A 14,844-nucleotide genomic window follows, 5' to 3' on the forward strand; every position below is an offset into this window, starting at 1 on the left:
CTAAATAATTGTCACAGCTGATTTACTGTGTGTTTATACCACACAAATACACCCATAAAGAGTAGATTTTATTTTCTCAGTAGATATTTTGGCTCAATGTAATACCTTCAGAAATGAGATTGCTTAGAAGCTACTTTACTGCTAGAACTAAAAATCTCCAATCAGAATATTTTAGAATTGTCCTGAGAAAGCTATTTCTTGGAACTGCAGAAAGTATCTACCACAAAGAAGCTTAACTAAGTGATCTTCCTTCACCCAGGTATTGATATAAAAAGATTCAGTTAACTCAATTATTTGTAAGGGTCCCATCTTCTCATTACTGATAAATTGTCTAGATTTGGAGGTGAGGCTGTTGGCATTTTGCACCTGGAATACCAGTGGGAGCAGGCTTTTTTTATTATAGGTAATATACATCCCTGGGCCTCTTGAACCAAACTTTAGTGTATCAGTACACAGCAGCACCAGCAGTGATAACTGAACAATTCAATATCGATGTGCTCCACTCACAGATACCTGTTTGGTGAAATACATGGAATGGATCAGCATATTTTCAGGTAGATTGCAGTAAGCAGGTGAAATTTCACACAATAACTCTGAATGAAAATTCACCTCCTTACTGGAGTCTACCTAGAGATATCCTTCCATGCTTCATCAACAATTTGCATCTATGTCTGCTGAAACTGGGAAAGCCCCAATGTATTCCTCCTAGCTCATCATCTAGGGTTGCTTTATTTCCCTCTTCGCTCTTCTTCCAATTATGTTATTGATGCAAATGCCAGGGTTTCAAACCCAAAGGCAACAATCATTTACTTTGAAACCTTGGACAGGCACAGTGTTATCAAACCTGGAATGTACAGATGCATCAGTTCATGAGATTCTCCCCAATCCTTTAGGTCAAATGCCATTCTTAATAATGATAGCAGAGAAATCTGGGGTTCAGTACTGGAGATCTGGATCCTGCCTTTGACAGCTAGTTAACAGGGTTTTTAATAAAAATCCAATTGTTGTCCAGTATCTTCTTTTGTAGTCTATCATAGTGTAATTACTTTGGATACTTCCTAAGTTTTGTGCATACAAATTGTAACACAAAGCAGGATTTGAAAATATCAGCTCGTCAAACTGTCTTAATCGCTTAATAAAAATAATACTAATCTTTGCATTTGATTTTGCATCTTATCACGTCTACTAGACATCTCAAAGCGCTTCACAGAATATACTGTAAAGTGAATTGACTGTATATTTGTGGGCGAATCGCGGCAACCAATTGCGCACAGCAGTGTCCCACAATCAGTCAATATGAGTGACCAAATTACCATTATTATAATTTTTTTAAAAAAATTAAAGGATAATTACCCCCGGAAAAGCAATACGCCAATCGGCTAACAACCGGGTTCCTAGTTACTAATAGGTAAACAGAGGCATGTGGAGTAAGGAAACTTGCCCAACATTTCGCCCTGCAGGGATTCAAACCCAGGTCCTTTCGCTTGGGAGGCGAGTGCAATTTGTTCTTAGTTTCATCCGATCAAATTCTCTATTTTCTAAATATTTCACCACTTATATCTGTCCATGCATACTATTTTGTTCATCATTACATGCTAAGTGTAAGTAAATGCATTTTCACTTGAAATGATATCACTTGCAGAATTGACTAAATAATAACTACTCACAGACAAAATCGGTTTGCATTTCTTGGACTTCTCAGTTTTGTCAGCTATTTCATTATTCATTTTGCTCATCTGTGTTTGCCCCAAGACTTCAAGCGAATGAAAGAACAGAGCTGGACTGGCTGTTGGAAAATAAAAGAGATGCTGATTACAAAAAGAATAATAAACAAATCACAGCCCATCATTAAACATTTTTAATACATTAATTATTTAGTTTGCATTAACAGAACACCCTTTTTTTATTTTAATAATAATGTTAAAATTCATTAGTGACTTGTGTGCTCCCTAACATTCCCAGGGTGACAGAAATGTTAGCATCAAGGCTCCAATTAAGTTGACCTTTACACATTAAGAGCAGTCACAGCAGCTCATTGGGATTTATAAGATTGCTGAAAAAATGCTACAGACATGCATTTCAGTCTTTAGTTTACCTCAAGCCAAAATCAAAGCATATACTGTAGCTCTTTCAATAGAGTTACAATAATTTAGCTAAACATCAGGGTTCAATCCCTTTCCTGCTTTTGCAGTTAGTTCAATTTTAAAACACTAAAAGTAGCTTGGTATTTTGTTTAACTGTCTCACTAGTGACAGTAATTTATCACAGCTCTGACACAAGTTTACAACACTTATAACTCACAAACACTGAAATCATAAATCAGTTACCATGGAATGCGTGTACTCTACTGATGAGATATTCCATTTATTCTACAGCTGCAAAGCTCCTGTAGAACCCTATGTCCATTAATATCATGTTTTCTCCTCTCTTTTAAAGTACTAAATCTTGCTGTCATATGGCTCCAAAGGCTCCAGTCACTCACTGGTAACTCACAGAAATGTGCATTTAAAAATATAGGAACATCGGAATAGGAAAAGACACTTCAGGCCATCAAGTCTGTTCCAATTTATTAGATCGCGGAAAATCTTTTAATCTCATTTCTTGGAGACACTGAAGGCAATCTTAGTTTAGCTACTGTATTCTAAACCAAATAAATTAATCCAGCATAGATTTTTGTATTCGAGCAGTATTATTTTTATATACACAGGGTAGTGAGTTTACCAACTGAGCCACTAAAGAACTTCCAAGCACATTTTTAAGCTACACCTTACACAAAGTCAGACATGATAGCACTAATTGCATTCCAATTTTAATTTCAATCTATTCCATTCATCTACATATCATTCTATATTGTGTACATTCTCAGATTTGATCCTTTCTTGTGTTATTAGTGTAGCTTCTGTCTACCTTTTGATTCAGGTGGATGTAAAGGGACTAACTTACCATTGCTAATTCAAAGAAATTTGTGCCCGAAAGATTATATTTCACACCTAATCCAAATTTATCCCTAAACTCAAATTAATTGGAATCATCTCACCGTTGCTTTTCAGAAATTGATGGCACAGATTATCTGCCAATGTTTACTTCCATAAAAATTTTCACTGCAATTCAATCAATTATGTATTTTGTAATGATTGCTTTTTTTTTACTTATTTGTGTATTTATTTTCCTGGCTCATCTGCAGGATTTGAGAGAGATAGTTTGGTTAGCCACTGGGATTGAGTGGGATTCTTCCCACTCGTTTATAATAATAATAATAATCCTTGCATTTGATATAGCGCTTTTCACATCTTCTAGACGTCCCAAAGTGCTTCACAAAATATACTGTAAAGTGAATTAACTGTATATTTGTGGGTGAATGTGGCAGCCAATTGCGCACTGCAGCGTCCCACAAACAGTCATGGATTGAAAATTACCAATTTTTTTTATTATTATTGTTTTTGTTTATCTGTTAACCTTGCAAGCCAAAGCCCTAAAAGGTAGGGCTAGCTGGTCAAGCAGCAAGAAAGCTTACCAGTCAGTGAAATCAATAGCAATTTTAGCTGGATGGACTCCAGCAGCACCCCAATGCACACTCTTGGGTCCCAAACCTTGCCACTTGTCAGTCTCTGCCTGATGCTCTCCGGAATTAGCATCCGTGACAAAACACCTGCAAAAAACTACTCACCCTCATCACACCAATCCTTTCCAGGCTCCACTGACTCCCAATAACCAAACGGATTAAATGCAAGATCCTTTCACTAGTTTTCAAATCCCTTTGTGTCCTCCCACCTCCCTACTCAATCTGCTTACCCCCCAGTCCACCACCCACTGCCTCCACTCGGCTGGCTCCTGTTTGACCCTTGTCCCCTCCGCTCCACCATCAGCGTCCGTGCCTTCAGCCACTACGCTCCAAAATACTGGAACCCCCTCCCTCAAGCCCTCCGCCTTGCCCCCTCCCTCCCCAAATCCTGTGGAAAGACCTTCCTCTTTGATTGTTCTTACGGTCATCCTCTCCCCCTAGCTTGGTCTCCACCACTGTCAAGTGCTCCGGGACGCTACCCACGTAAAGGGCACTATATAACTGCAGTTATTTTTGGTGCATTCCATTCCAATACACGGGAAGCTTCATGTGCGGGTGGCATACATGGGATTCTTATTCTGATTTGAATACTCTTAAGCATGGCGATGGGTTTCCACATGTCAGATAACCCGCTGAGCAATATTTTGTAAAGTGCTTCAAGGTATTTGTACTCGAAAAGTGCTCTCTAAATGCAAGTGATTATTGTAATATTTTAAAACACAAAATACACGTTAAAATGTTTTATTTTGAATAAATGATTGCAGCCTAAATAGTATTGTGTGTTAAAGACAATGTCAAGGACAACACAAGACTATACTGAGCAGACGGTTTCAATCCTGCTCTATACTGAATTAGTTAGCCTGTCTGAATAATATGTGGCCCTCTACAATTGCCCTTAGTGTTCAATCACAGAAGCAAGAACAGCTGGGTTTCTCAATGGTATCTGTGGTTGCCACAACACCCCAAAGATGCAGTAACTGCCAAAACTCGTGGTCCAGTCTCTGCCATACTACTTGTTAATATGCCAGAAGGTGTTCATGGAATTATACCCTAGCATAAGGAGAAAAGCAGGCAACTTTCTTTAGGAGGAGACTCATCAAAGGGAGAAGACTAAAGGATTTTTTTTCAAAAGCAGATCTTTACACAAACTGTGGAATATCAGGCTACTATAACCACAATAATAATAAACAGTGAAATTACTGATAATGTCTCCAGATCATTACAATATTATTACCAATGTATTATTAATAAACCTTGAATGGACTCTTGAACAGTTAATTTAACCGCAGTGCAACAGTTAACAGAACTTGAACATTTCTTTCGAAACGCATATACCACAACTGGATAGAAAAAAAAATAGAATCCTACAAGATTAATTTTATACTGAAAGGGAACAACTATGATGATCATTTTTATGGATGTAAATACAATTTGCTAACATTTTAGAATGGCTAAATAAGCAAGTAAAAACTGAGAACAGCTGTCAGGTACCTGAAAGAGTGTTGTGAAACAAATCTTCTGCAGTCCCTGGAGGTAATTCAGTATTTGTCCCATCATCACTTTGCTTATTGGAAGCAGTTTCATTTTTCTTCTCTTCCTATTATAGGAAAGAAAGTCATTACATTTTTGTCCCTTTCACTTCAAGCAAGTAACATTGCTATTTCTTGCTAAAGTAATAATCAATAGCAGAACGTTAAGTAATCATTTAAAAAAAAAGTTCCTAGCTTACACAACGACCTCAGAAGCAAAGGAACAGCTACCTTGTGTAGCACTAAAGGTATTCACAATTAATTCCTTGTTTTTGCTGAGCTAGCTGATCTCAATCTACTATTGATTTTAGTTCTGCTGAACTTTTGGGATGAAGGGGGTGAAATAAGTTCCATCTCCTACATATTGTGCCCTTATTTGCAACTTGTGGAGTCCTGTAGCTTAGTGGTTAAAGCACTCGCCTCACAAGTGACAGGACCTGGGTTCAATTGCGAGGCAGGGCAAAACATGGGCAAGTTTACTTACTCCACACTCATCTGTTTATCCAGCATAAGTAGGAAATCAGTTGTTATTCGAGTAGCAGATCACTTTTCCAGGAGTTTACGCACTCAGGGGGTCACAGATTTTTTTAAAAAATTGCCATTTTGAGCCCAATCCAGCTAGATACGAATTATGGAGACCATCCGGTAAGCCTCACTCAAATCCCTGTTGTGCTTGCCCAATTTGTGTTGTTCTCCTCACTCTGCTCTTGATTCGTGGAAACCTCCATTCTTTGACCCTGTTCTTAAAGCAATACTTTGATTTCTTCCAGCTAACCCTGCAATGTGAAACTATATTCCCTTTGTTAAGAGATTAATTTCACATCACACAAAAAAGCTAGCATAGCCTCATTTCTCTCACTGTGACTGTAAGAGTAGGAAGGAAGCAATAATGTTTAATAGGAAGCTTCATGATTGGCTGAGTGTGAAAGGTGAATCAAAGTTAAGATGCTTTGCACAGGCTGGAAAACAGGGTAAAAGATATCAGAGAGCCAAGGAGGAAAAGGCCTGTAGACCATATAATGAATACTTGTAATTACATCATAAACGTTGAGTACCAAGCTTCAGCCATTTCTGAATTCAGCTGAATTGTATAGCTGAAGAATAACCTGAAACTAATTGCTAAGTATGCTATTCTCTATCTTTTATATTTTTTTAAAAAAAGAAAAAGTTTTAAAGATTTTCTTACTCTTAAATAGTTGGCCATCCTGAGTGTAATAGAGGTATCAAATAACAGATAAATTACTAACAAAGAACGGAAATGATGAGCACATAGGGTAAAACTGATAAGTGTATATAACCTGAAACTGTGTCACCATTTAATAATAATAATCCTTGCATTTGACATAGAACCTTATCACGTCTTCGAGACATCTCAAAGTGCTTCACAGGATATACTGTAAAGTGAATTGATTGTATATTTTGTGGATGAAATGTGGCAGCCAATTGCTCACAGCATTGTCCCATAAACAGTCGTGAATTGAAGTGACCAATTTATTATTTTTTAAAAAAAAGGAATTATTACCCTCAGAAAAGTGATCCGCCAATCGACTAGCCACCGGGTTGCTACTTACTGATGATTGGAGGCATCAGCAAACAGGCATGTGGAGTAAGGAAACTTGCCCAACATTTCGCCCTGTAGGGAATTGAACCCAGGACTCTCACTTGTGAGGCGAGTGCAGGACTCCACATTTGACGAGCATAATAAAAATGCCACGTTTTATCCTGCAGTATTATTGACAGGAAAGTTACTATACATTATATAAGGACCACTTTATATTACATTAATATGCAGTATGAAATACAATACTCCTGACTATAAAAATTGTGAGCATGATAAGACCTTAGCTAAAATACAATATGAATTTATAGAAGAGTAACTCTGCAAGCCAATTAATCCAGTCCTAATGAAGATAAAGCTGCAGGTACAAATTTAAATTAAATAATTATCAGTCACTTTGTAATTCATCGCATTGACGGTACTCTAAAATATATATTCTACTCACCAACTGTTCTGAGAGTCTGACGACTTGCTTTTGTAGTTTCTGACATTCCTTGTACTTCTCCTTGTAATGTTCAGCTGCCATATGAAGCCTAAGTTTCAGGTCTTCAACCTCCTTATGTAGCTCTTGTTCCACAGTCGTGTTATCCACAGTAGATTGCTAGAAGCCAATTATACAAAATGTTGAATTATTTTTACTATAGATACAAATAGGACAAACATGCAGTTAGCCTGCTAAATCCTTCAGACAAGTCTTTTGGACTGCTATAACTGTACATCTATGCTTGCCTGTTTTACTTTTTTAAAAAATTTTAAAGACATTGAATTTTGCTTTTGAAAGAAATCAGAACTACGTGGATGATTTGTGATGTTACAGTGACATCTTCTTGCAGAGTATTCACAATAAATCTCTTACGCGTTTAATTCCGCAGTATAACGATAATCATTGCATTTGATATAGCGCCTTATCATGTTATTGATACTCCTCGAAGCATTTCACAGGGTATAACGTAAAGTGATGTGATTGTATGTGGTTGTACACATCAGCAAACTTGCACACAATCAATGTCCCACAAACAGCCATGAAGAGAGTGACCAATTTTATTCGGGGAATTGTTGTCCAGGACACCGAGAGAAACTCGCTTCGTTTTTTTTGAATAATGCTATGGAATATTTAACACTTTTATTTCCAGAAAATGAAATACAATAAAACCCAAGCGAGCCAGACTAATGGGGAGGGGGGAGGGGAGATCCAATCTGGCAAGCTAAAATGTCCCGCCAAGAGCCAGCACATGCATGATGGGCCGAATGGCCTCTTTCTGTGTTGTTATATTCTATGATTCTATGAAGTTTAATTACAACGCTAGTTCTGGCATTGTAATTGTTTGAATTCCTTAAGCAGAAGTAGGGAATAAGCTATCTTCTGCCCGCAGGATTCAAACAAAAATATCCCTAGCCTCTGTGAAGGCCAGCAAGGAAGATGAGGCTGCCCAATTCAAAGCTTTTTCTCATAAGAAAGTTGGGTCACGGGAATCGCGGCCAGTGGTAATTTTCTTTAAATATATCCCAAGAAGATGCTCAGTTCCATGCCTGGTTTGTACAAGAACAACAATTTCTCATTTATATAGCGAGTTTCATATTGGTTGCTGTCTCGAAGAGTTTCACAGAATCACATATTAACGACAACATGGGTGAGATATTGGAGACTGGTGTCTATGGAACCGTAAAGCTGTGCAAATCAACCCCTTCAGAGGTTTTTTCCCCCCATTTGGCTCCTTATGGCGGGGGGGGGGGGTGATATTTAGCAACATAAGCAAGACAATCACAATTCACTGCTGGACCGAATGTTTATATATAATAATTACAGACCATTCATTTCTGCATAGCACTAGATTCAACCATTAATTAATAGATCTACAAAATAATTTACTACAAAATCATTCTTTTGTAGTCTTTCAATTTCAGTAGGTTGTACTGGACAAGGAGAAGAATGGGGAAAAGAATGAAATTCAAAGCTATACGCAGGACCGGCAGCAACGTTTGTTTGTCAGAAGGTCTGATTCACTGCGCAATATTAACTCACTGAAAACAAAATTGGATAAATGCCACATATACATTCTGACAAGAAATAGATTATTAGATGCTTTACAAGCATTTTAACTCGTAGTTTGATTATGCAACATAAATACACTTGAAGTTAACACTTTAAGGTAGTATTTCCAATGAATGCTGAAAATATTTCTATACAACTATATGTTTAACATTATTGAATGCTAGAAACAGAAAGTTAGCACAATGAAATTTAAATTATTTTACCACAAACTTGTTTAAAATGGTTTCCAGACTCTAGATAGTTTCTAGAGATCCCTATCTTTGTTTGTGATAATGGTTTCCTGGGACAGGCCACTTTATTACCACATCGTAAAGTGTACAATACTGGATCAAAGGATTCGTTTTCCTAAGAAACGCTCCAGGAGTCAACTATTGGAGGCCAGACCAGCCCGGAGGTATGGTCTGCAAATAAGTTACACTATTTCCAATGCTGGCTTCAATGAATAGTAATGTCAGTCTTGTGATAACAAGAGCTCTGTTAATATGGCAGTTTTTAGTTTGGTTTATACAAATAGAAGCTGTGCTAAATTAGTGTGAGTGCCAACTGAAGTTGGATGTAATTTCAGTTGGGGAGGGAAAAAAGTATAGCTTGCAGGATTTAAACTCCACAACGTACATGTAATTTGATCTCTATTTGTGCAGTTAAATGTTGCTGAATCAAATTAATCTTCTTGCATTTGATTTCAGTGGGAGAAACAGTTCATGCTTTTATTAAAGTTTGGTATTACATTTTGCCCCATTAGATACAAATGCCAGGCCCAAGAATTTCCAGTATTTTTCTGGAAGTACCAGTTGCTAGTTTACTGCACCTGACATATGCTGTCATTTCTCGTCCCAGCAGTATATATATATTATATATGTATATCAAATGCAAAGATTATTATTATTATAATATTTAGTAGCATCAAGAAGATACAATTGTCACTGCTTGTGACAAGGGAGACATTCCAGTCATTTCTGTATTGTGCCACACATCAAGGAACGAGTGTTCAGAATACTTCAACTTTTCCAGTTATATTATCCCTTCAACCTTCATTGTGGAATACTGTTTGTGGAACCTGATTTACAATTGGAGTAGATTTCAGTTGATCAATGGGAAAGAATCATGAGAAACATTGAAAGTTGTTGATGGCAGACTTCAGTTTCAACTAGATTTGAAGATACCAATACCAAAAGGTGTTTAGTGACAGATCTGAACTCAAAAGCCACAACTTACCAATACTTTATTCAGACTGCCAATGACTTGATGTTTCTTTTGCCATTCAACGAAAGGAAGCTGGGCAATCTTTGTTAATTTTTAAATTCAATACTACAAACTGAAGTTATTTTGTAAATGATTTTAAAATCAGGTTATGTAGTCTGAATATACCTGCAATTAAAGTTGAGTATTTAATGAATCCAGGGTGGAAGGGAGGAAGTGATGCATTTCATGGCATAAATGTTCTTTTTTTAACTGCAGTTTCAATTAAAATTTCAATCACGTCATGACTGTTCAGAGCATTGCTGTGTGCCAATTGACTGCCGCATTTATCTATATAGTCAAACTTTACAGTAGATCCTGTGATGCACATCATGTTTCAAGAATGTGAAGACACTATATCAAATCCAAGGCTACCAGTAATTCCAGGAATTTGGGGGGACTGGCATATGTGCCAAATGAGGCAAGATACAATACCAAGGAGCATTATTATAGTGTATTATATTGTTATTGAAGTAGTAATTGGTTGTTGACAATTTTAATCCTCATCTCAAATCATTTAAGCAATTATTGCCACACTTACTTTTTCATTTTTTGATACTGCAGCTTTCAGCAATTGCACATCCAGTTGATATTTACTTTCAGTGTCAGTGAGTTTTGTTTTAAGCACGTCAATTTCCATTCTTGCATTATGCAGGTCACCCATGGCCTTGTCACGAGCATTGGAAACATCACCAAGTTCTTTGGCCATCAGGGTAACTTTCTGTTCACTTGCTTGCAATTGCTCTTCAGCCCTGCGGAGATGTTCTTTGAGAATAGCTACATCCTCCTGAAACAACAGCAGGAATAATAACTAATAAATATAATTATTAAAGGAAGATTCTTGATATTCTCCAATTAACATTTACCATCTATAAGAGTAATCTTAAAATGTAAAAATAAATGTAAATATTGAGATTGGTAAAGTGTCTGATGTGACTATGGTAACTGCCTTGTGTGTATGAGTGTGTGGGGGTATTTGCATGGTAAGAACGATTTCTATGAAAATAGCTTTGATAATGCTTAAAAAGCTCCAGTCAAGAAGCAGCATGGAAAAGACTATTCATGCCAGATAAAGTACCTCAGGACACAAGTGTAGCTCCTATAATAATAATAATAATAATAATAATAAGTGTAGCTCCTGTAGCCCCCATGTGTATCACTTCGACTTACAAGAAGTCTGCTCTGAGGGGTTGAGTGTCAATGTAATGTCTATGGAGCTCCCTTCAGGAGATGCACTTTATGTCCTGAAGTACTTTTTTTTCCTGGTAAAAGGCTCTATTTACACTGCTGTTTCCCTAATGAGTACATCTTCAATCTAAATGTCACTAATTAAATCACACACAAATTGGGTACAAAATGTCCACTTGCAGTCTTGTTAATTTGGGCTGTGAATTTAGTTTGTATTTATCCAGACTTTTATTTCACTCGGACTGCCAGGGAGTTTCAGGCAAGTGCAGCAAAATAATCTTGAGTAATTAATTTCAGTTTATCTTTAATGGATCGGTTCTATTGCCAGCTAGCATATTTTACAAGATTCAGTAAAGTATGATATTGTAATTTATTTCCTACTTTAATATTTCAATATTGTATTGAATTTCTTTTATTTCCTGAATTTTTCACTATTTTATACCTTTTTAAGATCAGTGGAACTTCGTAATTTAAGGTCCCTTAATTTCAGAGTAAATGTACACCATGAGTTTGAGGATTAACGTCATAGGCAAATTACTGTAGTTCAAGCCCCTTTGAATAGCTAACATTTTTAAATTGTGCTGCAAAATAAAAGTTGTCACAACAAAACAATTCTTGAGCAGATAAACTTGCATTCTTTATTCTTATAATCGCATTATGAAATCAACCCTGAACGTAACCATGTGTGCTTTTTTAAAATGCCCCAATTTAGTCAATTTACAGTTTTGTTGTCATCTCTTCTTTTAACCAGTAATACAGTAGTTCTAAGTTCTCCGAGTTTCTGCCCATGTTTCGCCCACAGAATATACAGTAAACCAGTTTACTGTATATTCTGTATATATACAGTATATATAGTTTACTGTGTATATACTGTATATATACCAGTTTACTGTATATCCTGTGAAGCACTATGAGACGTCTCGATGACATGATCAGTTGCTATATCAAATGCCAGGATTATTGTTACATAGTGTGAAGGGTGCTGTATGAATGCAAGTTCTCATACATCCTATAATTCTCATGAAAATGAACAAGGGAATAAGTGAAGCTCTGGTTATTATCCATGGAAGCTCACTAGAACTGCACTGAAGAATGTCAGCGAATGTCATCCTCTTGTTCAAAAATGGGAAATCAGCTTAACATCTGTAATGGAGAAATGCTTGGAAGTATTCTAAAGAATGCTAATACTGTTAATCTAAAAAGCACAGAGGCCACAGACTTAGTGGTTGAGATTTATCCAGTGGATCATTTATTTTCAGAACGTATTTTATAACATTCTATGTGCAGTAACTTGTAAAGAAGGATGAGGACCAATGAATTAATGCAAATTAGTTCGATCAAAAACTCATGTAGCAATAGGAAGCAGAAGGTGATACATGGAAAAAGCTCTCTAGGGTGTAATAAGGGAAGTTCTGTGGGAGTTTGTTCTGGGTACACTGCTGTTCACAGAATTCATAAATTATTTGAATTGCAGTACTTTGTCTAACAACATTTGCTGATATCAACCTAGAATCACAGAATTGTACTACACAGAAGGAAGCCATTCGGTTCATTGTCCCCGTGTCCCAGCCTATGCCCTTTTCCCCATACCCATATCACACAGAATATGTTACAAATATATTGGAAATAAATAGCTTTCAAAGAGATTCATCACCAATTAGCATGTAGCCGTTTTGGCAGATGGACTGATGCAGTTAAATGCAAATAATGCAAATGGCAGAAAAAACAAAAAACATCCACATGCTGAAAACATGAAGAATGAAAAAGATTGAATGTTATTTTAGTCTTTTTCATTCTTCATCTTTCACTCAGTTTCCAAACCATGTTAAGATGTTAACACAGTGAATCAAATCACCACTTCTTCAAAAAGATACTGACGGGTGAAGAGGATTCAATGAATAACTTGGATGATTGAGTGTCAAAGTAAAATCTTTATTGGAGTAAAATGGGGAGGGGAGTAAACATAATCCGGGTCTTTAAAATACTAAAAGACATAGATTATTCGGAAATCTGATTTGAGCTCTGAATCTACAAACAGAAGGCACTAATTATCTAGATTTGGAGTACCCCTGATGGAATAAAGGTGCAGTAAGATGTACAGCCTAGAAATGTTCAGGTTTGATTTCTGGCCTGTGCTGAGTTAGCTGACCTAAGTCAGGCAGCAATTCAAGTGCTACAATTAGTTTAGTGCCCTTTGCTTGGAAGGCAGAAAAATAATCAAGCAGAGGTCCAGGTCCTGATTGCTACATAGTATTCCCTACTGGAAAGTGCACATTTGTGGACTTCAGATGATAATAGGATCTTGCTTATAATGCCCAACAATCACAAATTAGGCTCACAGATGAGGTGTAGGACGATTTCTAGCAAATGTTGAATATGCTGATTTGTAGCCTAGCATATCAGCATATACAACAGATGACGAAGAAGCAGATCAGAAAATTGGCAATACTTGATTTAGCTTTATCAAATATTCCAATTTAGAAGATTTAATTAATTTATTTGAGATTATGTGTAACAATAATCATTTTTGCATTTGATCAAGGCATTGAAAAGTCTCAAAGTGCCTCACCAGATTTACTCTGCAACACTCTCAAAGTAAAATAACATTATTTAATTCATTCCTTGAAAAAGGAGCTTGTTACTATCTGTTTTGGAATGAATTAAGATGCTTCAGTCACATTACAGGCTAAATCGATGTAGGCTATCAGGATAAAACACTTGACATCACATGATGATTCCCATGTCACTGAAGTCAGGAAAGAAAACGAGGAGGGTAAGACAATCCTGAAAATTTGTGCTTTGCTCATCAATTATTATTCTTACCATGTTAGAAGAGTTAAGTAACAGTTCCTTCTGTAGCTTGTCTTTTTCTGATAGACACTGCTGCAGCCTTCCCATCTCTTCCTTGTAATGGGTTAGCATACACTCTTTACCTGCATCTAGATTTTTTAAAGAATGGTTCTCCTTAAGTAGCTTTGTGTTTTCAATCTCCGTATTCTTTGCGTGAATCTGTAAATAATTACAATAAGCATTAAAGTTAAAAAGGGAGCATTCTGTTTGACTGGCTGACCCAATTGAAATATCAAAGGAAGTACCATGCACACATTCCAAGAGAGACTGCATGCAAGGTTGGTTCAAACCAGGTGATAATGACCATAAAGTCAGAATGCACATCTACACTGGAACTGGGAACCTTGAACTGATTAAACAGTTGCCTCATGGCCTCTTTCCTATTTCAACACAGAACTTATGAATTCACATGCATATTTGTATTCACCAGAATACAAAGTACATTAGCATTAAATTTACATCAACTGTGACATGCAGGTTGCAATTATTTCTCTGCTTTAACCTGAGATTTATGCAGAGCCTTCCTTTCTGTCAACAAGATGATAATGATGGGAGATTAGGGTTTCTATGCACAGTAACGTACCCTGAGTGACTATAAATGATGATATATAAGAGGGAAAAGGGCCCAAGTCTGAAGGCAATAGATTTTATTGAGATGGAGGAATTGCATACTTTTCATTGACTGAAATTTCTTAAATCCACAGACATCCAGGCTCGACTACGCAAACTCCATGCCTATCAGCCTCCCCAGCTCCACACTCCATGGATTACAGATCATCCAGAATTCTGCAATCCGTATCCTCGGCTGCACTAGGCTCTGTAGCCCTATCACCCACGTCCTCGCCCGACTCCACTGGCTCCCCAT

General features: G+C 36.9%; 1 protein-coding gene across 2 annotated transcripts in view; it reads right to left on the bottom strand.

The window, feature by feature from the left end:
- Positions 1 to 14,844, bottom strand: part of tax1bp1b (Tax1 (human T-cell leukemia virus type I) binding protein 1b) — a 77,684-nt gene that overhangs the window by 26,469 nt on the left and 36,371 nt on the right. For both annotated transcript variants that reach the window (XM_007900481.2, XM_007900480.2), the window contains exons 8-12: positions 13,953 to 14,138; positions 10,483 to 10,728; positions 7,095 to 7,250; positions 5,054 to 5,159; positions 1,668 to 1,786 (exon numbers count right to left, since the gene is read on the bottom strand). In XM_007900481.2, the coding sequence (XP_007898672.1) occupies positions 1,668 to 1,786; positions 5,054 to 5,159; positions 7,095 to 7,250; positions 10,483 to 10,728; positions 13,953 to 14,138 (813 nt within the window). The remainder of the gene's footprint in view (positions 1 to 1,667; positions 1,787 to 5,053; positions 5,160 to 7,094; positions 7,251 to 10,482; positions 10,729 to 13,952; positions 14,139 to 14,844) is intronic.

Source organism: Callorhinchus milii, unplaced genomic scaffold (assembly GCF_018977255.1).
Source record: "Callorhinchus milii isolate IMCB2004 unplaced genomic scaffold, IMCB_Cmil_1.0 Scaffold2, whole genome shotgun sequence".
Taxonomy (NCBI): Eukaryota; Metazoa; Chordata; class Chondrichthyes; order Chimaeriformes; family Callorhinchidae; genus Callorhinchus; species Callorhinchus milii.